This window comes from Salarias fasciatus, chromosome 18 (genome assembly GCF_902148845.1).
Source record: "Salarias fasciatus chromosome 18, fSalaFa1.1, whole genome shotgun sequence".
Classification (NCBI taxonomy): Eukaryota; Metazoa; Chordata; class Actinopteri; order Blenniiformes; family Blenniidae; genus Salarias; species Salarias fasciatus.
The window spans coordinates 23,947,315-23,970,838 of NC_043762.1; the positions used below are offsets into that span (position 1 = coordinate 23,947,315).

The window sequence follows — 23,524 nt, forward strand, 5'->3', positions numbered from 1 at the left end:
ATTCAAGTATCTTGGACTATGGTTTGATGAAAAGTGCCTCTGGAAAACCCACGTAGATAAGATTGAGACAAAATGTAAAAAGGTATTAAATCTCATGAGGTCAATACCGAGCTATGATTGGGGAGCAGATAGACAGTCACTGATAAGAGCAATGATTCGGTCAAGCTTTGATTATGGGTGCATTGTGTATGGAGCAGCAGCTTGTAGTACTCTGATTAAGCTAGACAGGATCCAGTTTCGAGCTCTCAGGATCAGCATTGGAGCAATGAGAACAACCCCTATAAACGCATTGCTGGTGGAGGGAGGAGAGACTCCACTGAGTTTAAGAAGGAACAAACTATCTCTAGTTTTTTGGGCAAAGTTAAAAGGTTCAGGAGCAGACCAGCCAGCAAATAGCGTGTTGAATAACTGCTGGGAGTACTTACAAACTCAAAAATGTAGAGGCTTTGGGTGGACTATAGATGCTGTAGTCAGCAAGTATGGGCTCAGTGAACTGGAGGTTGGTCCAGCACAGGTCTGGGGCTCAGTTCCCCCTTGGATTCTGCCTTGTCCAAATGTAAATATCAATCTGACTCGCAGAAGGAATTACTGGAGTGGGGTTAATGGTGCATCTCTAGTTGAAGAATATGTAAAGAAGAATTATTATAGTATATATAAGTATATACACGGATGGATCAAAAGATGTAGCTACAGGACGGGTGGGAGCAGGTGTGTATATTCCTGAGTTTAGTATTATAATTAGCAAGAGATTATCTAATAACCTGTCAGTATTCACATCAGAGATAACTGCCATCATTCTTGCGCTGTAATGGGTTGAGGAGGTCCGGCCTGACAGAGTGGTCATCTGTTCAGATTCAGCAGCAGCTATGGAAAGTCTTACTGCTAAAGGGACTTGTAGGGATGATTTATTGCTGGAGAGTCACACTGCGTTCCTCAGGTTGCAAAGAGCTGGTTCAGTCATTTCTTTTTGTTGGGTGCCAGCACACATAGGAATATCAGGTAATGAAATAGCAGATGAAACAGCAAAAAAGGCTCTAAAATTAAAAGATGACAATGTTGTTAGAATCCCAATGGGTAAAAGTGAAGCAAAATCGATGATAACAGCAACGATACAGCGAGCATGGCAAACCATTTGGGACAAGGACAGGAAAGGGAGACATCTGTACAGTATCCAAAGCTCAGTAAGAGTGGAAGATATGAAAGGAAAAGGCAGGAAGGAGGAGGTGGTGTATTCACGGCTAAGATTGGGTCACACAGGGTTGAGGAAAACTTTGTATTTGATAGGTAAAGTGGACTCAGATCAGTGCGACGTGTGTAATGTTCAAGAATGTGTGGAGCATGTACTGATGGCGTGCAAAAAGTATGAATCTCAGAGAAGAGTTCTGAAGGACAGGCTGTATGAATTAGAAAGGGGATGGAGCCTACAAGGTGTGTTAGGTAGGGGTAATCACAAAGGCGTTAGGGCATTGATGGGGTTTATAAAAGGAACAGGGCTGTTCCACAAGATATAAGGGTCTGGTTTCCTTGTTATTGTTTTTTTTTTTTTGTTTGTTTGTTTTTTCTTTCTCGCGAATACGGTGATTAGAATGTATCCGGAAGTACATCTACCCAGAGATACAGTAGGTGGCGGTATGCACCTAAGTTGTTGATCGCCACCCGCCGTTGTCCCAAGGAAGAAGAAGAAGAAGATCCTCCGGAAACAGTGAGAGAAGAAGCAGCTTTGGAGGCTGTTTGAAGCTGTGTTGTCGTGTGACTCGTTTCTCACAGAGGAAATATTTCATCTCGTGCAGCAACAATGAGTTCAGTTCAGGCTTTGAGAGAGTTTATCAAGCAACGACTAACTGCTGCTGCTGGAGAAATGTGAACAAACTGTGGTTCAGTAAGAAGTGGAAACCTCCAATCAAGTCTCACAGAACAGGTTAGTAAAAGTGTGAATGTGAGTGGTGGAGGATTGTTCCATTTGTTTAGAAGCCAGCAGACAGAAATGAGGCTGCAGCTGCAGTTGTTGTTCAAAGTGAAACAACAGGAGTGATTTGAAAGCAGAAAGCTTCAGCATTAAACAGCATGTGTGTCAGAAAGAGTGGAAACGGTGCTTGAGCTGTTTGAAAACAGAAGAAGTGATTTATTGCCACTCAGTCTGGGCTAACATGCTAACGTTACTGTGGTTTGTGGAGCTTTTAAGGCTGGATTCTACTTTGTGCGTGAACGTGAGGCGCGGAACGTGCACGAGAGAAGCTGTGTGTCTTGGTTCCTCGTCGCGCGTCTGCTCCCAAACTGCAGGGGGCAGTGTATCGCAAACACACGTGTAGCACAGTGCTAAAGTGGAGTAGAGGAAGTAGCTCTTCTTCTTCTGCTGCTCAACATCAGCGGGTGATCCTGTGAATGGAGACATTCTTGAACTACAAAAAATATTTCCTCACTTCCAAAACTGTGACAACAAAATGCTAAGTAAGAAATGTAAAAATAACTTGTGTCTGTGTTTGATTTCGATGAGACATCAACTACAATCCATTTGGCTGAACATTCTCATAAAGTAGTTGGTAAATTTTAAATTTGATTGCTTCCTTTTGTTGTTCTGGGATATTTTCCAGCATGTCAGCAACAGCAGAGTCAAATCTTGTGTTTTCAGTCTCCCTGTTGGTGGCTTTCCCCTTGTTTGTGTTTCTTGTCTCTTTGAAATCAAATCTTCAGTCCTCCGCCTCTTCAGCTCTGCTGTTTGTTATGTGCATTGTACATATTTTCTGAAGAATTTGAAGGTGTGTGAAGCATCTGTTTCCCTCTTTAGAAGGACTGTGAGAAACCGGAGCTGCTAAAATTGATCAGTGTGAAGCTGCACAAACCTCACAGACGGGTCAAGCATAAATCAAGCTTGACGGTGCAGTTTATAATGGAGACATTCTGTAAAATCCTCTGGAACTGGCCCAGGTTTATTAGTGTGATAAAAAAGTCTATTTACACGGAACACTGTCCATCTCCTGAATTTTTGTTCACCTTCCTCACTTCACTCTGAAGCTGAAGCTGCGTCCAGACAGTTTTCTCATTTATTCTTTAAAGCCCACTGCTGTCAGTTTTCTTGAAATAAGCAGACTTTTTGTTGGTAAATGTTTGTATTTTAAATGCAGTCTGTCCTGTCTCATCCATCCATCAGTGTAAAATCTTCCCTTCCATCACATCAGTGACTTTTGTCTTGTTTCCCTCCAGAGAATCCACAGCAACACATTGGTCAGCAGAAGACGAGCTCCAGTGTGGAGCAGGAGGAACATGAAGCTCCACACATGAAAGAGGAGGAAGAGCTTGTTGAGGTGACTGTTCCTGATGGTGAAAGTGACAATTCCCACCACTGTTTGAGAGACTTCAGCAGCCAGAGACCAACTGCTGCTGCTGTGGAAATATTCAGCGTGTTTGAAGAAACTGTGGTCCAGAACGAGATGGAGACTGATGGTCAGCGCAGACACAGAACAGGTATGGAAACATGTGAATGAATCCAAATCCACTCTTCTTCTCCACTCTCAACTTCAATTCAGCCACACAGCACCCCCTCTGCAGCATTACACTGAAGTAAACGTAACATCTCCCTTTTTCCCCAGAGGAAATATGGAGATTACATGTAGCCTGCAGTGCTATAAATAAAGCTGGAGTTTCACAGCTAACTTCTCTACTGCTCACTGTCCCCATCTTCCGTCCCTTGGCCTTGACCCCTTGGGACGTCATTTTCTTCCAATGCCATTATTCTCTCCAGTAGCAGAGTCAATCAAAAAAGACAAGACGGTCTCTGTGTTGGTTTTCGGCTCTGTTTTGGTTCTGTTCAGATTGTGTTTGGGATTGTTCAATGTTGTATGTGGTGTGTCGACAAGACTGTTTTGTTTTGTGAATTTGTATATATGTTGTTCGACACAGTTCGACACAGACGTGATGCAACCGCGAGCAGTGAGTTTTTTGCATATTTGTACCAGCAATAAAACTCGAGCGTGTAGCTGGGCGCGTGAATGAATTCATGTTTACCGCTTCTGGTGGAAACACAACATTACATTTATGTAAAACTGAAAGCATTGTTGTAGGAGCCACTTTATCATTTCTTTAATTATCCACCAGGGGGAGCAAGATGGGTGAAAGACATAAATGGAGCACACAGGTGATTAGGTGCAGGTGTGCAGAGAGGGAAGGCAAACAGTCTTTTTACCGTGTTCATGTGGCGTGTTGGATGGTGCTGGGCGGAGGGAACTGTTTGGGTGAGCTTTCCGGCTCCAGCTTGATGTCAAACTTTGGATATATGCACACAGGAAAATGAAGGGGTTGCCTGAGAAAGTTAGGAACCTTTTGATTGATGCGCCGTGTGGACACGCGTCCGAGACCATTAACTCGGGCTCACGATTTTGACAAAAAAACCTAATTGTGATTTTTCTGACCAATAATGCGATTGCGAATCGATTTGCGATTTTTCACATTTTATACTTTCAAATGCAGAAAACTGCTAAAATTATGGTCGAAAAAATTCTCGTTACTTTTACATGGTCTTGCTCAAGTTGACACACAAAATAACACATAATGTAAACTAACTTGACAAAGCTTCAGGCAGCGGCAGCCGAGACGCCACCGTGCATGTCTGCATCATGTTTGGGGAAAAAAAAGATGCTGTCGAAATTGTAATTCAATACTGGTCTTGCTTGCATGGTTCACAGAAAATTACTTAGACAACAGTTCTCAACGTGAAATAAATGGAAATAAAAAACAAGAACCACAAATAGGCACCACTCAGAAACCAACTTCAACTCGCAAAAAAAAAAAAAAAAAAGGGAACTCGCCAGCCTGTAAAGATAAAGGGTAAAAAAAATGAATACTAATTGCCGTAACATTCTTAGATCACAATCAGTTTAGTAATCCTACTCTGGGTCATCTTCCCTCACATTATTGGGCTTGCACTTCATGTTTTCATGGAGAGAGATGAGCACGTCCACATGCGCTGGATGAAGGCTGGAGCGCTGTCGGGTGATCGGGTGAGAGAGAGAATAACCAACGAGGGAGGGGGACTCTTGGGCAGTTTTTGGACTCTTGGGCGGTTGCTTGCGGCTAACTTGACGTAACTTTTTTTTTTTTTCTCCGTTGTCCGGTCGCTGCAGAATTTAGCGCGGGCGAGCCGCCCGCACTGAAAAGGTCTGGCGGAAACCCTGCTTGTCGACTAGGGCTGAACGATATGGGGAAAATATTGAATTGCGATATTTTCCCTCAATATTGCGTTTGCGATATAGAATGTGATATTTCTTTCCCATAGGTTAGTTCTATTTGTTAGAATTAAATAAAAAGATTTATGGCTTGTAACAAACTGAACTTTATTAGAACACTCATTAAAAAATAGAACAAAATCTGTAGATTCAAAATTTAAAAGTCACTAAAAAAACAACTTAAGACACGTGGAATGAAGCACCTGCGAAATGGCTTTGGCCTGTTCCAGCACTCTAGAGACCATTTTCTCTTTTGATCCCCATCTTGTTGGGCACTTTGTGACGAGGTTCTGCTCAGGGATGCGCCTCAGTCAGAGCTGACAAAGTGTCCCACCAGCTTCCTGCACATCCTGTTGCTGAGACTCTTTCATCTTTAAGTACATTTTCTAAAATATAAATACGAATAATCACATTTTTGTCATAGGAGGCTACATCAACATAAAACACACAACTGACTATGTTAAACTACAGTCAATATTCAGATTCAGGCCAATATTCCCGTTTCTGAAACATTTGCAATAACCCGTCTACCTGCTGAAACAGACAATGGGCTATATGCACAGCTCCATTACTTCCTGAAGTTCAGACAGCACCTTTATTTCCTGTGTTTTATGATTGGATGGAGTGATTAATCCAGGTCTGTCTGAACTTAGTAAATGGTCAGACACACCTGGAATAATCAGTTCATCCTCCCTCGCTCTCTCTCTCTCACACACGCGTGCACGGAGCAGGGCATTCCTTGCAGAGGACGTGTTGCTGTTCCACATCTTTTATAAATCCACTGCCATTGTGCAAAACGAGGCTCGGTGGTCATGCTGCTCCAGTCACCGGCACTTTGTTAAATGAGCTGTCTGCACAGCGCCCTCCAATGTAAATTTGCGTCACGTGACTGTAGTATCGCGCCCCTTGCGATGTGCAAATCCGTTTTGTAATATCGCGTGATTATCGCAAATGCGATATATCGTTCAGCCCTATTGTCGACGTTTCTGTTAATGCCCTATTTGTGTCGTGGTTTTGGTACAAATTACATGTGTTTCCTCTGGATCTGGCTACTGCACGGTGACACAATCTACATTTGGCTCGCTTTTGCTCCACAGTGTTTTTTTCAAACCCAAAGTAAATCCAAACAACTGAACTACAGTTCTTTTTTTATACTAACTGCTCCGCACCCTCTCCTGGTGCCACATCTCTGCCATTTTCACACCGTGAAATGAATCACACTGAAAACTTTTTGCTCCTCACAACACCGCAAAGTACACGTGCAGAGATTTTGTTGTTAGCAACCTGACAGTAGTTAGCTGCAGCAGTGCATGCATACATACTTGCTTCCTATTGTCATTTCTGATTGGCCGGTGGCCCAGAACGTGAGACTTGAACCTTTTGATTGGCGGATAGGTCTGTCACTCAAATGCCTCGAAAAACCTCAGCCCTGTGCGGTTAGGATACTGCAGTAGTTAAAACCTCAATTTCGATGCGGTGTCGGTTAATTGTGCAGCCCTACCATTCTCCCTCTCCACTCTCAGGAACTCAAGGTGTACAGGCCCAGATAGGGAATGGGCTGTACATTTGTCTTTGCATCAAGCCAGAACCTGAAGAAACATAACTCTATAAAGGTTTGGTGTGCTGGATGTGACACTGAGTCAAAGCAACACGTTTTCTGCTTAGTTTTAAATTTAGATTGGATGTTTTCAGGTGAAACAACTGCTCAAAATGGAATCACAAAATCTAACAAACTCCCGTTCCTTTACAGAACCATTAGAAACTTTGATCTCCACACCAAGAAACTGTTATGGTGCGTTCACACCGGACGCGTCGCGGGCGTCGTCGACGCTTGGGACGCCTCGAAGCTGATGCTTGTCACGCTTCAAGCACGACGCTTGACACCAGGTGGTCACAAAGCTCGCAACGCTCTTGACGCGCGTCAGTTTATTGGCGCGCGGGAGGCTGATTTCTGTTTCCAGCTATGGCAGATCGCATCAGGAGAGTGGCTTGGCTTTATTTGTTAAATAAAGCTAGACCGCGTTGTCGTCGGAAAAGTCGCTATTGGCTGGTCTGCTCCTCTCTGCTCTGACTGCAGCGGGGAGCGCTGCGTGAGACTGACCGCTTGTGAGTGCTTTGGGACGGGGGAGGGGCTCACGGCAGCACCCGCTGCTCATTGACGACAGCAACGAGACGTCCTGTCACGTCTCCAGAGCACCGGAGAAGGTCGCTAGATTTGTCGCTAGTTGCTTTTGACAAAAAAATGTCGCCAAGAGGCTTTGGAAAGTCGCCAGATTTAGCGAGAAAGTCGTCAAGTTGGCAACACCGTCTGGCCCGCATCAGTGCTCGGATCACTCGTAGTGATGTAGCACCGGAGGGATCGTCTCTGATTGGTTGACGCCCAGCGGCAGCGCGTCAAAAGTTCAGTTTTCCCAACTCTCAAAAAGCGACGCTCCTGATGCCGGGGACGCGTGTCATGGGCGTCGACGCTCGAAAAGCGGCGCTCATGACGCTCCTGACGCGCTGCCCCGCCGCCCGCTGCTCCACGACGCTCGTCCACCATAGACTTTGCATAGAAAAGCGCCGCTCACGACGCTTGCGACGCGTCCGGTGTGAACGCACCATTAGTGTTTACTTTGATTTAGTGTCACTTTGACTGTGCCTGCTCCTCCTGGTTCAGTGGTCTCACCAAGAACAGAAAATCTCACCTCCAAGTTGTACAAATTATGGGTCGGTTTTTGCTGGATCTGTCACCAAGGAATAATACTGGTGTAGAGGACTCTGTAAACATGGACATGCTTACTGTTGAGTATTGGGTCCAAGGATTAAAACTCAACCACGTGTGACATTTACCATGGAACAGCCTCGTTGTACCTTCTATCCAATGTTGAGCACAGCAGTCAAACATAAAGGAGGAACAGCATCTCATCCTTTGTTCTCATTCATAGCATCCATTTTGATGTCTCACTATGAGCGTATGCCTCAGAAGCATTTATCTCACTACGCCAATCCTGATTGGCTGGTGATCGCGACGCCCACCGAGGGTGGAGCCACCTACCCTTAAGTAGCCTGCGCCATCCACGCAGCGTCACTCAAGCACCTCTTCTCGCTTCGTGTAGCATATCTCTATCCTCAGTGACAGCTAGCTTAACTGTTCACAGACGGAGCTATTTCTGCTCCATCGCCGAGCGCTAGCTGCTACGTTTTCGTGACCCTCCAGCCTTCTCCATAGCCTGGAGAGTCCTTTACCTGACCACACCACGGGACGGTTGACGCAGTTTAGCACACCAACACCGTCCTGCTGAATTAGCACGCCAGCTAATTTTGCAGCGCCTCAGGTTAGCTTCCAGCTAACTACGATGTAGGGGTGTGCGATATGACGATATAAGGTCGTTAAGGATTATAACGTCAGGACGATCTCAGAAATCAGAAAGATTGTCAAACCGTCTATAGGGCACGTTCTCCTCGTTGTTTTTTCATCTATATATATTTTTTTGGAGTGATGATGTTACCTGAAAGCTTCAGATAATATCAACTAAACATTCCCTCTCGTGCAGTTATCCACACACATAATAGATACATGCGGAGCAACATTAACGATGATTAAAAAAAAAAAAAAAAACGCAGCCACAGCCAGCGCTGCGTTCGGGACGCAAAGGCAGCTAACAAGGAGCGGAGCGCTGTGGAGCTTTTCTGACTGGAGCTGCTGCTGGGTGGAGGCTGTGTCAGGCAGAACTGGTTTACAGCAGCAGTACGGGATCTACAAGAGACCAGCCGCCATAGAAACACCCCGAAAAGCTGGAGAGAGAGACGCTGAAGCTAGCACCGATGCTAACGCTAGCTAGCGAGCTACCGCTAGCAGTTCACAAGCTAGCATGAGGGATTTTATATACAACAAATCACAGAAATGTGAAAAGACACTTAGTGAACATACTATCAAGTTAACAGCTGAAACGGCCCTTTAGTTTGATAACTAGTGGAATGTCTTTGATTTAATGGGATTATGAGGGGCTGTATTTCAATGGAGACAGAGCCCTCTAGTGGTCATATAGCGCAACTATTAAAACTTTATCCCATTAAAACTGTGCTAAAAAGCTATTTGATGTGTTTAGTTTTTTGTGTTACAAAAGTGTACTTTATTGTTCTTTATATTTTACCTCATTTTTAAAAGGAGAAAGCTTAGATCTCTGAACAAAAAATTATTCTCAAGCAGCTGTATTATTCACTCAGGTGATAGATATTAAAGTTAAATTGTTTTTGTTCTAAATTGTTGCCCTTTAAGAGGTAACCAGCTAAGTTTGCATTTTTATTGACCCTTTTTAATAATCTATTTGGTGTGTTTAGTTTTTGTGTTACAAAGTGCACTCTATTGTTGTTCATATCTTTTTATGTTTGTGTTCATTGCACGTTTTGATTGGAAAAACACCTGTACTATTTAAATTAAAGCCAGTTTCTTTAGCCTTCTTTAGTCTTTTTTTTTTTTTCTTTTAGGGTTTTACATAAATTTTATAGGTTTTATATGTTTAACATTGGGGAAAAAAGTGGTCAAACTTGCAAATTAGTCTAGAAAAATCAATATAAAAAAGAATCGTGATAAAATCGTGATCGTGATATTAATTTTAAAAAATTGTGATATGACATTTTTGCCATATCGCCCACCCCTACTACGATGGACGCCCACGCTTCTCACGCCAGAGGAGATGGAGACTCCAGAGCCTGGCACTGCGCCTGTGGCAATAAGATATCGAGCTGTGACTCACACCTGGTCTACTCGTTTTGCCCCGGGCTGCAACACGCCCGGCAGGCTATCGAGGCCCCAGGCTCCTGCGAGCATTGCGCCCGCTTCACCGCTAAGAGTCTCCAACGATGCCAAGCATGCCAAGCTAGCTCGTCCGGTCAGGACCCCTACATTCCTGTGGGTGACATGCCTGTCACCATCCCAGCTGGCTCCCAGCTGGACCTAGCCGCCCCGACTCCACTCGCAGAAGACGTTTTGGAGTTGGACTATCAGGATGACTATGAGACAATCTCAGAGCTCCTCATATCCGAGGAGGAGAGTGAGGACGATGTCGTCATTCCCTCCGCTCAGCTTGCCACTCAGCTCGCCACGCCAGGCGCTGAGGCTGTCCCCGGGGATGAGGAGGGAAGCGCGCCCGCTCCCTCCGCTCCCAGCATGGACATGCAGGACGTGTGCAAACGCGCTGCATCCTGGCTGAACATCCCCTGACCTGAAGCAGTAACGGAGAACACCGGGTCCCGTTACGAAGGGAAGAAATTCCCACAGGCTATGAGGACAGCTAAGCAGCTGCTCCTCGTCTTCCCCAAGCTGCTCGACGATTTGTCCTCCTCATGGAAGGATCACCCGTTCAGCGGCAAAAGCTCCATACACGGAGCTTCCTCCCTGGATTGCGAGGGCATGGAGAAGCTCGGAATTCTCCATATGCCCCCCATGGAGCCGTTAGTCGCTGCACATTTCCACCCTCGACGAGCGGCTTCATCCAGGAATCCCACGCTGCCCTCCAAAGCACACCGCGTCCAGTCCGCCATGACGGAGCGGGCTTGCAGGGCAGCCGCGCTGGCTGTCAGGGTGCTTAATGTCTCCTCCATGCTGTCCGCTCACCAAGCAGAGCTGTGTGAGGACATGGCTACTAAACCTGACCCACCGGTGTGGGACGAGATTACTGTGATAATGGACATCTGCCTCCGCGTGTAGCGCTGTGTGGGCCAGGCCACGGGTAAATCTCGGAGGACGATGGTGTTACAGCAGGGGTGCTCAAACCTGTTCCTGAAGAGCCCCTATCCAGCGTGTTTTAGTTCTCTCCCTGCTTCAACACACCTGAATGCAATTATTGTATTATCATCAAGCACCTAACAAACACAAAGATGAGCCTGTCATTGCATTCAGGTGTGTTAAAGCAGGGAGAGAATTAAAACATGCTGGATAGGGGCTTACCAGGAACAGGATTGAGCACCCCGGTGTTACAGGAATGAGCCAGATGGCTCAACCTGTCTAACCTATCGGACAGAGAGAAGGAGGACATGTTGGACATGCCGATCACACCAGACGACATTTCCGGCTCCGCTCTCGCCTCAATGCAGCAGCTCTGCGAGGCGAAGAAGAGGGAGGATGAAGCTCTCCAGCTCTGCCTCCCGAGCAAAGCTGAGCGTCCACCTGCCCCAGCCCCACGGCAGAGTGCCGCGCAGGCTATGGCACATCTTTCCTTCCCTCAGTTTAAGATCCCCACACGGCCGAAAGCCCGTCCTGCCCCTGCTGTTCCACCCAGAGAGGAGGCGAGGTCCGGCTGGCCCAGAAAGGCCACTGCAGCGACAGCAGCTCTGCCGTCACAGAACGCGCAGACTGCTGGTCCGCAGGCCAGGAAGAAGAAGAAGAAGACGACCTGATGGTCTCCTTCTTCAGACCGGTGCAGGCACTGCACGTTCAGCAGCCCCACCCATCTTTCTTCCTCAGCGTGCTTGGTTTGATTTCTGGAGCCCACGAGTCCCTGCTACTGTGTGCTCCCACCGAAGTCACACAAGCACACTTCATCATTGTTCTTGTTCAATAAAGTGCTTCACTGTCATATCCAGACCACAGGTCGAGGGCGCAGTCACAATTAACAAACAAGAACATAAACAGTTCAGTGTCGGTCCCGGTTCCGGAGCGGGTGACATCCCGACCCCGGTCTGTGGCTCCGAATCTGTCAATGCACTAACACCCGGCGCATGTGCAGTGGCGCACGCTGGTCGCAGCCGCATCTTGTCACTAGGGGTGCCATAACACCATTATTGGAGTGTCCAGTGACAGGCGGTCTGACAGAGGCTGTCACATCACTCTGCCTGATGACAGAGCGATGGGCTGCGCTCCCCAGCTCAGCCTGGGCTCTGAGAACGATATTGCGGGGTTACAGGTGTCAGTTTGCAGCCGTCCCCCGTCATTTCTCTGGTATAGTGCATTTTCAGGCACGCGGAGAGTCAGCTCGTGTTCTTCAGGAGGAAATTCACTCTCTATTGGAAAAGAGAGCAATATGCTTTTTGCCTCCCGGACAATGTCAGAGCGGCTTTTATTCCTGGTCCCCAAACAAAGAGGGACCGGGATTCGCCCAATCCTGGTTCTCCAGGCTCTGAACAAATACCTCAGAACATACCAGTTCATCCCTGCTGCGTATGGTGCGTTGGGAGGACTGGTTCATGTCAGTCCACCTCAAAGACGCATATTTCCATATCCCGATATATCCTCCTCACAGGAAATATGAGGTTCGCTTTTCAGGGTGTTTGTTACAATTGGCTCCTTCTGGCGCCTTTCCAGAGAGGATGCTGTGGTGCAAACACACACCCTCATAAAACACCTGATTGACCTGGGTTTTATGATAAACTCAGAAAAGTGTTATCTCCAGTGCAGAAAATAATCGTCCTGGGGTTATCACTCCACTCGGTGTCTTTCACAGCCCGTCTGTCAGCGGCGGGGGTGAGCGCTTTCAGAGCCTGCCTCTCGCGCTTCACCCTGTGCAATCTGGTCCCCTTCAGATTATGTCTCCGACTACTGGGACTGATGGCTTCAGCCATCCTTGTAGTCCGGCTCGGCTGTCTGTACCTGAGGGATTTTCAGCTGTGGGTGTCCTCCCTCAAGCTGAATCCTGTGCGCCGTGGCGCACGGAAGGTGACGGTCGGTGCGCAATGGCACTGCGCCGCTGGCGCCACCCGGCTTTTCTGGTGACAGAGGTGCTATGGGCCCCGTTCTGTCCTGGAGAGTGATCACTACAGACACGAGCATGTCGGGCTGGAGTGGTATATGCGAGGATCATTATGTGAGGGGCGTCTGGGGCAAGGATCTCCAGCGCGATCACATAAACTACCTTGAGCTCTTGGCGGTGTTTCTCACGCTGAGACGATTTCTCCCGTTTCTCAGGGGACATCATTTCCTGGTGAGAACTGAGAATACAACGACAGTAGCATATATCAACCATCACGGGGGTCTGCGCTTCCAGCAGTTACACATGCTGGCATGCAGACTTATCCTGTGGAGCAGCGGGCACCTCTGGTCTCTGAGAGCCACCCATGTCCCAGGGGCTCTGAACCGGGGGGCGGACCTGTTCAGGGGCGTGCCGCTATACGGGGAATGGATGTTACATCCGGCTGTCGTGGAGCAGGGGTTTGGCCCACTTTGGCAGAGCCGCTGTGGCTCTGTTCACGTCAAGAGAGAATGCGCAATGTCCACTGTTTTTCTCAATACGCGGTCCAGGTGCGCCGCTCGGCATGGATGCGCTCACGCATGTCTGGCCGTCGGCCCTCCTGTACGCCTTTTCCCCATTGGTTTTGATTCCCCCGACTCTGGACAGAGTCAGGGAGCATCGCCACACGCTGGTTCTGATAGCTCCGCAGTGCCCGGCCATGCACTGGCTGGCGGAGATTCATCAGCTCCTGTCGGGCAGTCATGGCAGCTTCCCCTCTGCAGGGACATGCGGTCACAGGCAGGATGAGCAGTATTCCACCCACACCCGGAGCGCCTGGCTCTTTGGGCCTGGCCCCTGAGTGGTGTAATTTAAATACTGCTGGACTCCCTCAGAATGTGATTAACACTATTCGGGACGATAGAGCATCCTCACTAGGTCTCTTTATGACTGTAAGTGGAGGTTGTTTGAAGAGTGGTGTCAGGAAAAAGGACACATCTCCTTTCAGTGGTCCGTTGGTGTTATTTTGTCATTCTTGCAGGACTTGATTGACAAACATGAAGCCTTCTCCACAATAAATGTGTATCTGGCTGAGATTGTCGCATGCTATGTGGGGTTTGGTGGAAAAACGGTCAGCCAACATCCTTTGGTCTGTCGTTTCATGAAAGGGGTACACAGGCTGCTTCCTGTTTCCAGGCCACTGGCGCCCCCATGGGACTTGGCGGCGGTTTTAAATTGGCTCTCCGGAGCTCCACTTGAACCACTGGAGGAGGTTAGCTTAAAGCATCCGTCTCTGAAGACAGCGCTCCTTCTAGCTTTAGTCTCTGCCAAGCGTGTTAGTGACATTCATGCACTCTCAGTGCACTCCTCGTGCACTCAGTTTTCCCCTGGGAATGCCAGGGTGTCACTGAAGCCCCACCTGGCCTTCGTGCCCAAGGTGGTAGGCTCTTGCTCTCCTATTGTTCTTACAACATTTTCTCCACCGCCATTTTCTTCTCCGGAAGAACGGCGATTGCACATGCTGTGTCCAGTCCGTGCCTTGCGGATTTATATGGACAGGACAATGGGGTTTCAGAAGGGTGACCAGCTCTTTGTGTCCTGGGCTCGCCCCTGCAGGGGCAGACCCACCACAAAGCAACAGCTTTCCCACTGGATTGTGGGAGCGATCGCCCTGGCCTACACGTGTCAAGATCTTCAGGCCTCTGCGGGCCTGCGGGCTCATTCTACACGTGGCCTGGCTGCATCCTGGGCCCTGTGTAAAGGGGTGTCAATTCAGGAGATTTGTGCAGCAGCGAGATGTTCTTCACCACTCACCTTTGTCTGCTTTTATTAGCTGGACATCCCTGCTCTGAGCCTGGCTCATGCAGTACTGACTGCAGGGCTCTCTTAAGGCAGGGGGCCTTTCCTGAGAGCTGGTGGTCGATCGAGATAAGCATGTCTGGCAGTACGGGAGTTTCCATATCCCATAGTGAGACATCGAAATGAATTCTATGAATGAGATCTTTAGGTTACTTAACGTAACTCCAGTTCTCAGAGTAGCATGAGTGAGATGTCTCACCAGACAGAACTTCTTGCTGGGCGAAGCGAGAAGAGGTGCTTATTTTGAGTGACGCTGCGTGGATGACGCAGACTACTTAAGGGTAGGTTGCGCCACCCTTCGGTGGGCGTCGTGATCACCAGCCAGTCAGAATTGGCGTAGTGAGATAAATGCTTCTGAGGCATACGCTGGGGGCGTATCCCATAGTGAGACATCTCACTCATGCTACTCTGAGAAACAAGGTTGTGTTAAGGAACCTAAAGATTTACTTGTGATCCAATTAGTCGACGAATGGCAAAAATAGTTGACTTGTTGATTATCAAAATAATCATTTATGGCATTCCTGTTCTTATTATCTCTTACTTTTTGTCCCTCCAGAGCTCCCACAGAACCACGATTGCGGAGAGGAGCAGTTCTTTAAACAGGAAACAAGCTTCTGTCGAGAGCAGGGAGAACCAGTACCCCCACAGATCAAAGAGGAACCACAAGAACCAGAACCTCCACAGATGAAAGAGGAACCAAAAGAACCACAACCTCCACAGATCAAAGAGGAACCACAAGAGCCAGAACCTCCACAGGTCAAAGAGGAACCACAAGAACTAGAACCTCCATGGGTCAAAGAGGAACCACAAGAACCAGAACCTCCACAGACTGATGAACTGGGTATCAGCCAGGACGCAGAGCAGCTTCCACTGAAGTTTGAAAGTATTGAGGAGCAAGGTTACCTGAGTGAACCAGAAGAAGTACGGGACACTAATCAGTTCCTCTTTCATGACTCTGAAGTCCATGATTTGAAGAAACATAACATAGAATCAACGATAAATACAAAGCTAAAAAACATCAGCATATTTGATAGTGAGCGTGTGGAAAACTTTCCTGTGTCCGAGAAGCAGGCTGAATGTGAAACGCTTCTCTGTGAGGAAACATCTGCTGAAACTGTCCGTAAAAAACGTCAGAACTTAGAAATTGTCAATCATAAGAAGGACCTTTGTGAAATCTGTGGTAAAAGTTACTACCGAAAGAATGACTTGTTGGTCCACATGAGGACTCACACAGGTGAGAAGCCGTATTCTTGTGAAAGTTGTCAGAAAAGTTTCAGTAGAAAGAGTCACTTGTTGGTCCACATGAGAACTCACACAGGTGAGAAGCCGTATTCTTGTGAAACATGTGGAAAATCTTTCAGTCGTCGGAATGATTTGTTGCGCCACATGATAACTCACACAGGCGAGAAGCCGTATTCCTGTGGAACATGTAAAAAAGGTTTCTGCAGACGTACTCAGTTGTTGGTCCACTTGAGAACTCACACAGGTGAGAAGCCGTATTGTTGTGAATCCTGTGGGAAAGGTTTTTACAGTCAAAGTGTTTTGATTCGCCACAATAAGACTCACACAGGTGAGAAGCCGTATTCATGTGGAACATGTAAAAAAAGTTTCAGCAGACATACTCATTTGTTGGTCCACTTAAGAACTCACACAAATGAGAAGCCGCATTGTTGTGGAACTTGTGGGAAACAATTTTCCAGTCAGAGTCTTTTGATTCGCCATGATAAGACTCACACAGATGAGAAGCCGTATTGTTGTGAAACATGTGGAAAAACTTTTAGGGACCAGTCTGGTTTAAGGTTACACATGAGAACTCACACAGGTGAGAAGCCATATTGTTGTGAAACATGTGGAAAGTGTTTCCTTCGTAGGGAAGGTTTGTTGGTCCACATTCAAACTCACACAGCTGAGAAGCCGTATTCTTGTGAAGCATGTGGGAAATGTTTCAGTCATCACAGTGATAAAGTGGTCCATGTGAAAACTCACACAGGTGAGAAGCCATATTCCTGTGGAACGTGTAAGAAAGGTTTCAGCAGACAGAGTCAATTGTTGTTCCACTTGAGAACTCACACAGGTGAGAAGCCGTATTGTGGAACATGTGGGAAAAAATTTTCCACTCGAAGTCTTTTGATACGACACAGTAAGACTCACACTGGTGAGAAGCCGTATTGTTGTGAAACGTGGAAAAACTTTTAGGGACCAATCTGGTTTAAGGTTACACATGAGAACTCACACAGGTGAGAAGCCGTATTCTTGCGAAGCATGTGGGAAATGTTTCAGTGATCACAGTTCTAAAGTGGTCCATATGAGAATTCACACAAGTGAGAAGCCACATTCTTGTGAAACATGTGGGAAATGTTTCAGTCGTCACAGTCTTAAACTGGCCCACATGAGAACTCACACAGATGAGAAGCCATATTCTTGTGTAATATGTGGGAAATATTTCTGTTATCAGAGTATTAAGTTGGCCCACATGAGAACTCACGCAGATGAGAAGCTGTGCTCTTGTGAAACGTGGGAAAAGATTCACTGATCGTAGTTCAGCGTCATTCCACATGAAATCTCATCAAGTAATTGAGTCATAAAGACTGTGGGAGTTGAATGTATGCCACTTCAATAAGTGATAATGTGAAGGAGTAGGATTACGTAAGTTTACTTCTTCCAACTCCATTCTACAGTTTTACAACACAAATTGCAACTGAAACATCTTTAGAGTTGTACGGACTTCATGAATTTTAAATTGAAACTCTCCTCGGAGATCTTATCCATTATTCAATTCAATAAAGCTTTATTTATGAAGTGCCAATTGCAATGTTGTTGTTTCTAGACACTTTCACAGAGAAAACCCAACAGATCCACATTAGCAAGCATAAGCGACTGTGGAAAGGAAAAACTCCCTTTTAACAGGAAGAAACCTTTGCAGAACCAGGCTCAGAGGTGGCGGCTTTCTGGTATTCCGGTTGGGGTGAGGGGACAGAAAGAGAAGGAGATAGGACAGACAGGTACATTTCTTATATCGACATACATTTCATATATAAACGGAGTACACAGATTATAAGAGGAACAATCATCAATGACACGTAGTAATAGAATGAAATTCCATTGAAAGGAGAGAAAGGAGCAGAACTGGGAGCTGGTTCCACATGGTAGAAGCCCGGGGTTAAGTAAACGCTTACACCCACTGGGTCCAGGTTACCTCAATCAATGGATCAGCTGTTTTGATTGATGCCCAATTAGAACTGTTTGCACCCATTGAGTCCAGGTTGTCTCATTAGATCAATGGATCAGCCGCGATTAATGTTCTATCTGCGATCCCTCAATCATGGCTCTAGTCCACCTAAAAGACAGCCTCTTCATCCAGAGTTTTGTTGTTCTGACTTTTTAGTCTCCCATAGTGGAAAGAGAGAGAGAAGGGGAGAGATCATTTTATTTCCATTAAAGTGGACACAGGTTCTCAGATTTATACAATAAATCCACAAATCATTTTCCCAACATCACCTTACAGAACAGTTACATAACATTTCCTGAGGTACACACACACACACACACACGGAGACAGAGAGAGAGCGAGCGAGCGCAGACACGAGCTCCCGGCTTAAAAGAAAGGCCTGAACCAGCCCTAACTGTAAGCTTTATTGAATAGAAAGGTCTTAAAGCGATACTTCAACATTTTGGCAAATTGGCCCATTTAGGGCAATTCCCTAGTCATTTAGAACAGCCTACTTACTTTTTTTGCGAGGGCGATCTGTTGTTTATTCAGCCGTGGGTCTGAGCAGAGCTTCATGGCGGACATAATGGAAGTGGACGGTACATTTGCTCCCCTCGTTAAACTCATCAAATACACAATCCAACAAACCCAAAACACTTTGGTGGACACGTTATAATCCGCACATTCACTACGCTGTGGAACACCAACAAATAATATTGTAGCGTTACGACATTGAAGCAAATACTGGGAACTACTTTTTCTTTTGAGATTACTACGCCCAGACGCCATGTTTAGTAAGTAGGTCTGTCTTAGCAATCTTTGCAAAAAACACTCAATCTCGTAATTTTGCATTAATATTTCACAGCGTTGTGAATGTGCGGATTATAACGTGTCCACCAAAGTGTTTTGGGTTTGTTGGATTGTGTATTTGATGAGTTTGACGAGGGAAGCAAATGTACCATCCACTTCCGTTATGTCCGCCATGAAGCTCTCCTCAGACCCACCGCTGAATAAACAACAGCTCGCCCTCACAAAAAAAGTAAGTAGGCTGTTCTAAATGACTAGGGAATTGCCCTAAATGGGCCAATTTACCAAAATGTTGAAGTATCGTCTTAAAAACCGAGACTGAGTCAGCCTCCCTTACAGACACTAGCAGCTGGTTCCACATAACAGGAGCCTGATAGCTAAAGGCTCTACCTCCTGTTCTACTTTTAGAGAACCTGGGAACCTCCAGCAGACCAGCACTCTGACAACGAAGCGTTCTCCTGGGACAGTATGGGACCAATAGCTGTTTAAGATATGATGGGGCCTGGTTGTTGAGGGTTTTATAGGTTAAGAGGAGGATTTTAAATTCTATTCTAGATTTACCAGGAAGCCAGTGAAGAGAAGATAATATTGGGGTGATATGATCTCTCCTACTGGTTCTTGTGAGAACTTTTGCTGCAACATTTTGAACGAGTTGGAGACTTTTTAGGCAGTTATTGGGACCCCCTGATAACAAGGAATTCCAGTAGTCTACTCTGGAGATGACAAATGCATGGATTCATTTCTCAGCATTGCTTTGAGTCAGCATGTTCCTGATTTTGGAAATATTACGCAGGTGAAAGAAGGAGGTCTTGCAGACCTGTTTAATGTCCGAGTTAAAGGATAAGTCTTGGTAAAAGATCACTCCCAGGTTCCTCACAGTTTTACTGGGAGCTAAAGCAACACCATCTAGGGTCAGTATTTGATTAGATAATTTTTCCCTCGGGTGTTTTGGGCCAAATAAAATAACCTCTGTTTAATCTGAATTTAGGAGGAGAGAATTATGACTCATCCAGGTTTTTATGTCATTAAGACAAGCTTCTAATTTGACAAGTTGATCGGTGTCATCTGGTTTCAGGGATAGGTAGATCTGTGTATCATCTGCATAACAGTGGAAGTTAATGGAGTGTTTCCTGATGATGTTCCCTACAGGAAGCATGTATAATGTGAAGAGTATAGGTCCTAAAACAGAACCCTGTGGGACTCCATATTTAACTTTGATCCGGGCTGAAGAATCGTCATTAACATTAACAAAGTGGAACCTGTCTGTTAAATATGATTGAAACCAGTTTAGGGCTGAACCTTTAATCCCAATAGTATATTCTAGTCTCTGTAGTAGAATATCATGATCAACAGTGTCAAATGCAGCACTGAGATCTAACAGGACCAGAACAGAGACCAGTCCTCTATCTGTGGCTGTGAGAAGATCATGAGTGACTTTTACCAGAGCTGTCTCTGTACTGTGATGAGCTCTGAAACCTGATTGAAAAGACTCCAATAGGTCATTATTGTATAAATGGTCGCAAAGCTGACTTGCAACAGCTTTTGCTAGGATTTTAGAAAAAAAGGGAAGGTTGCATATTGATCTGTAACTTGTTAGAACACTTGGATCAACAGTGGACTTTTTGAGGAGAGGTTTAATAATAGTGACCTTAAAAGCCTGTGGAAGATAGCCTGTCACTAAAGATAAGTTAATCTGATCTAATATTGATGTACTGATCAGGGGGAAAATGTCTTTAAACAGACTTGTTGGGATTGGATCTAATGAACAAGTTGTCGGTTTAGATGAGGCCACAATTGAGAGTTCAATAGGATGGAAACTAACACCTGGTTCACACAGGATGCCGAGGCACCACTTCCACGCGCGCTGGCGCTTGGTTGTTCATACAGGAAGCCATTTCTGCTGCGCTCTGTGCGCCGGTCAGACATCGACTGAGCCCGGCAGTGATCGGTTGTTTCTGCCTTCTTTCAGTTTTCCACATTTACGAGCGCTTTAAACATGGGTCTACCTGATGTGACTGTGACTTTTGGTAACCTGTGGAGAGCCCTTGCCTCTCCTACCCCTGTCCTGTGTCTCTTTAACATCACGTGAATCTCTGCCCCCCTCCCTCTCGCTCTCTCTCTCGCTCTCTCTCTCTCGCCCTCTCTCTCCCTGTGTGTGTGTGTGTGTGTGTGTGTGTGTGTGTGTGTGTGTGTGTGTGTGTGTGTGTGTGTGTGTGTGTGTGTGTGTGTGTGTGTGTGTGTGTGTGTGTGTGTGTGTGTGTGTTTATCTGAAAAAGAAAACCGAAAAGCAACATAGTTTGTTATTTTACTTAATTTTATTTTGAAAATTGACCGGATTCTCTCGTATTTTCCGTTCCTGACTTCCTGTCTGGTGCGATATGCTTGATCCAGCTTGACAAATGGCGCTCGCGGAAAAAATAGGGGAGCGGAGCAGGCAGCGCGAGCCGCTACGTGCGCGGCGCTCCCCCGCACCTCCTGTATGAACCATCAGATAGGTTAACAGGGGTGCCGATCTGAAACTCGGTGCGCGGCGCCTCCTGTGTGAACCAGGCATAAGTAGTTGTGAGTCAGATTCTACTGACAGATCTGAGGATGTGGTTGGTTGGTCTATGATCACTTTGGGGGGAGTGCTTTCAATTTTATCTCTAATAGTTATGATTTTGTCATTAAAGAAGTTTACAAAATCATTGCTGCTTAAGGCTGAGGGGATCTGAGGCTCAACAGAGCTGTGACTTTTTGTCAGCCTAGCTATGGTATTAAAGCTGGGGTTGGCGATCTTGGAAAACTAGCATGTAGCACGAATGTAGCATCTCCCCAAGGCTCCGCCCAGCTCCCACCCCATTGGAGGAGCTCCGTTGGGAGCGGAGACGCGGAGACATTCGTGGCGCGCGCGGCGCTTCCGCGTCCAGTGCGTCCCTGGCGTAACCTGTCCTCAGCACTTCGTTTCTTCGTTTTTCTTTATTTACACTACGCCAAGTTATGGCGCACTCACCGGTAAGTAAAGCCCCAAACATTCGTCTCCGCCATTCTGCAACGACGCTCCGTCCTTCTACGCGCACACTGAACCAGGGTCAAGGCCTCAGTATACTCCCCCGTCGCCGCCACGGCGTTGCTACGACAGGCTACGCCAGGGCTTGACGTCCACCTCCCGAAAAAAGTCGAACGGCGAAGGGATTTGATTGGTTTAAAAAAAGGTGTCCCGTCAAGATGATTGGTTGCTGTTTTTCCCGTTTTACTCCTGCTGTAGATAGCGGATATTTTCTAAACTACTTTAAAAACACGTTATGAATTGCTTCCCATCGGATCATAAAGATCATTTTAACCAGTATTTAAAAAATGTATCTAATTCAAATCGCCAACCCTAGCTTTAAAGAGGGACCTGGGGTTGTTCTGGTTTTCTTCTACTGAGGATGAATAGTAGGCAGTTCGAGTTTTACGTAAAGGTTTTTTTTTTTATAAGTTAACAGACTTTCTTGCTAGAAATACTTCTAGTTGGGTTAGATGCAATTTCCTCTCTAGTTTTTGAGCTGATCTTTTTAATGTTTGCAGTTATTTGTTATACCATGGAGCTATCCTCCTTTGGGTTAATGCTATTAACTTCAGCGGAGCAACTGAGTAAAGTGTGGAGTACAGTGAAGCTGCCACTTCATCTACAACTGAATCAACCTGAGTGGGGTTGATGCTGCTGTCCATTGGGCCAACAGATGGGAGTGAAGTTAATATTGATGGGATCATTTCATTAAATTTGGTCACATTATCTTCTGACAGATATCTTCTAAGTGTAAGTTTTTTCCCAGGTACTTTAAAACCAGTTAACCTAAACTCAAATGATAACAGGAAGTGATCAGACTGTACAGGGTTGTGGGGAAAAACTGTTAATTGGTCAATGTCAATACCATAGGTGAGAACAAGGTCGAGGGTGTGATTAAAGTGATGAGTAGGTTTATTCACCTTCTGTATCAAGTAGTGAACTGAAAGCAATGTTAAGGCTGTCAGTGTCAACATCTACATGAATATTAAATTCTCCCACGACAATGATTTGATCTGAACCTAAAGGAGCTATCCGCGATTTTAATTTAACCAGGACGAGAAAAATGCTTTTAACGTCATGTACTACGAAGTCCATGCTATATTTATGTGAAAAAAAATCACACATTGATCAGCGTGTTTTGGATATCTGGCCCCGCAAAGGGCCTGAGGATTTAGACCTCTCTGCTCCACTGGCAGCAGCAGCAGCAGCAGTGGGGACGGGGGCGGAGTGAACATTACAAATTCATTTTTTCAAGCTACTTTCTGCATTGAACATGTAGTGACAAGGTAAAATATGGTTTACCTGAGACGAAGGGGCCATTTATTTTGAACAAAATAGAGTCGAAGTGACTTCTGCTGTTTCTCCTCCGGAGGATTGTGCACGCGTATGGAATGTGCATGTAACGTCGTGCACGCTGAGTGGGAGCAGAGCGGAGGGGGGAGTGGGAGGGTTTTCTCAATGTGAGGAACCAGTCAGAGAGCTCGGGGGCGGTGCCAACATTTCAAACTGAAGTCAGGGCTCAAAATTGTGCAGAATCACGGATAGCTCCTTTAAGACTAAACTGGAGAGAAAGTCTGAAAATTCAGACAAAAATTCAGAGTGGCTATGGAGCAGGGGGGCGATACACTACAACAAGCAGGACTGGCTTCTGTGTTTTCCAGGTTGAGTTAATGAGATTCAGAGTAAGACTTTCTAAGGTTTTATGCTTGGTTTTAGTTCCAGACCTGATTAGAAGATTAGAGTTATAGATGGA

General features: G+C 46.1%; 2 protein-coding genes across 2 annotated transcripts in view; both read left to right on the plus strand.

Annotated features, from left to right (window-relative positions):
* Nucleotides 1-16,022: 16,022 nt before the first annotated feature.
* On the plus strand, nucleotides 16,023-17,087 carry LOC115406112 (oocyte zinc finger protein XlCOF22-like; the record flags this gene model as incomplete). The annotated part of the gene is made up of 3 exons (XM_030116017.1): nucleotides 16,023-16,043; nucleotides 16,296-16,880; nucleotides 16,963-17,087. Coding segments are annotated over exons 1-3 (726 nt in total), but the record flags the coding sequence as incomplete, so codon positions are not given.
* Nucleotides 17,088-17,110: 23 nt separating this feature from the next.
* LOC115406113 (gastrula zinc finger protein XlCGF71.1-like) overlaps nucleotides 17,111-23,524 on the plus strand; it is a 143,270-nt gene continuing 136,856 nt past the window's right edge. The window contains exon 1 of the mRNA XM_030116018.1: nucleotides 17,111-17,172. Coding sequence (XP_029971878.1) covers nucleotides 17,156-17,172 — 17 coding nt within the window. The 5' untranslated portion in view covers nucleotides 17,111-17,155. The remainder of the gene's footprint in view (nucleotides 17,173-23,524) is intronic.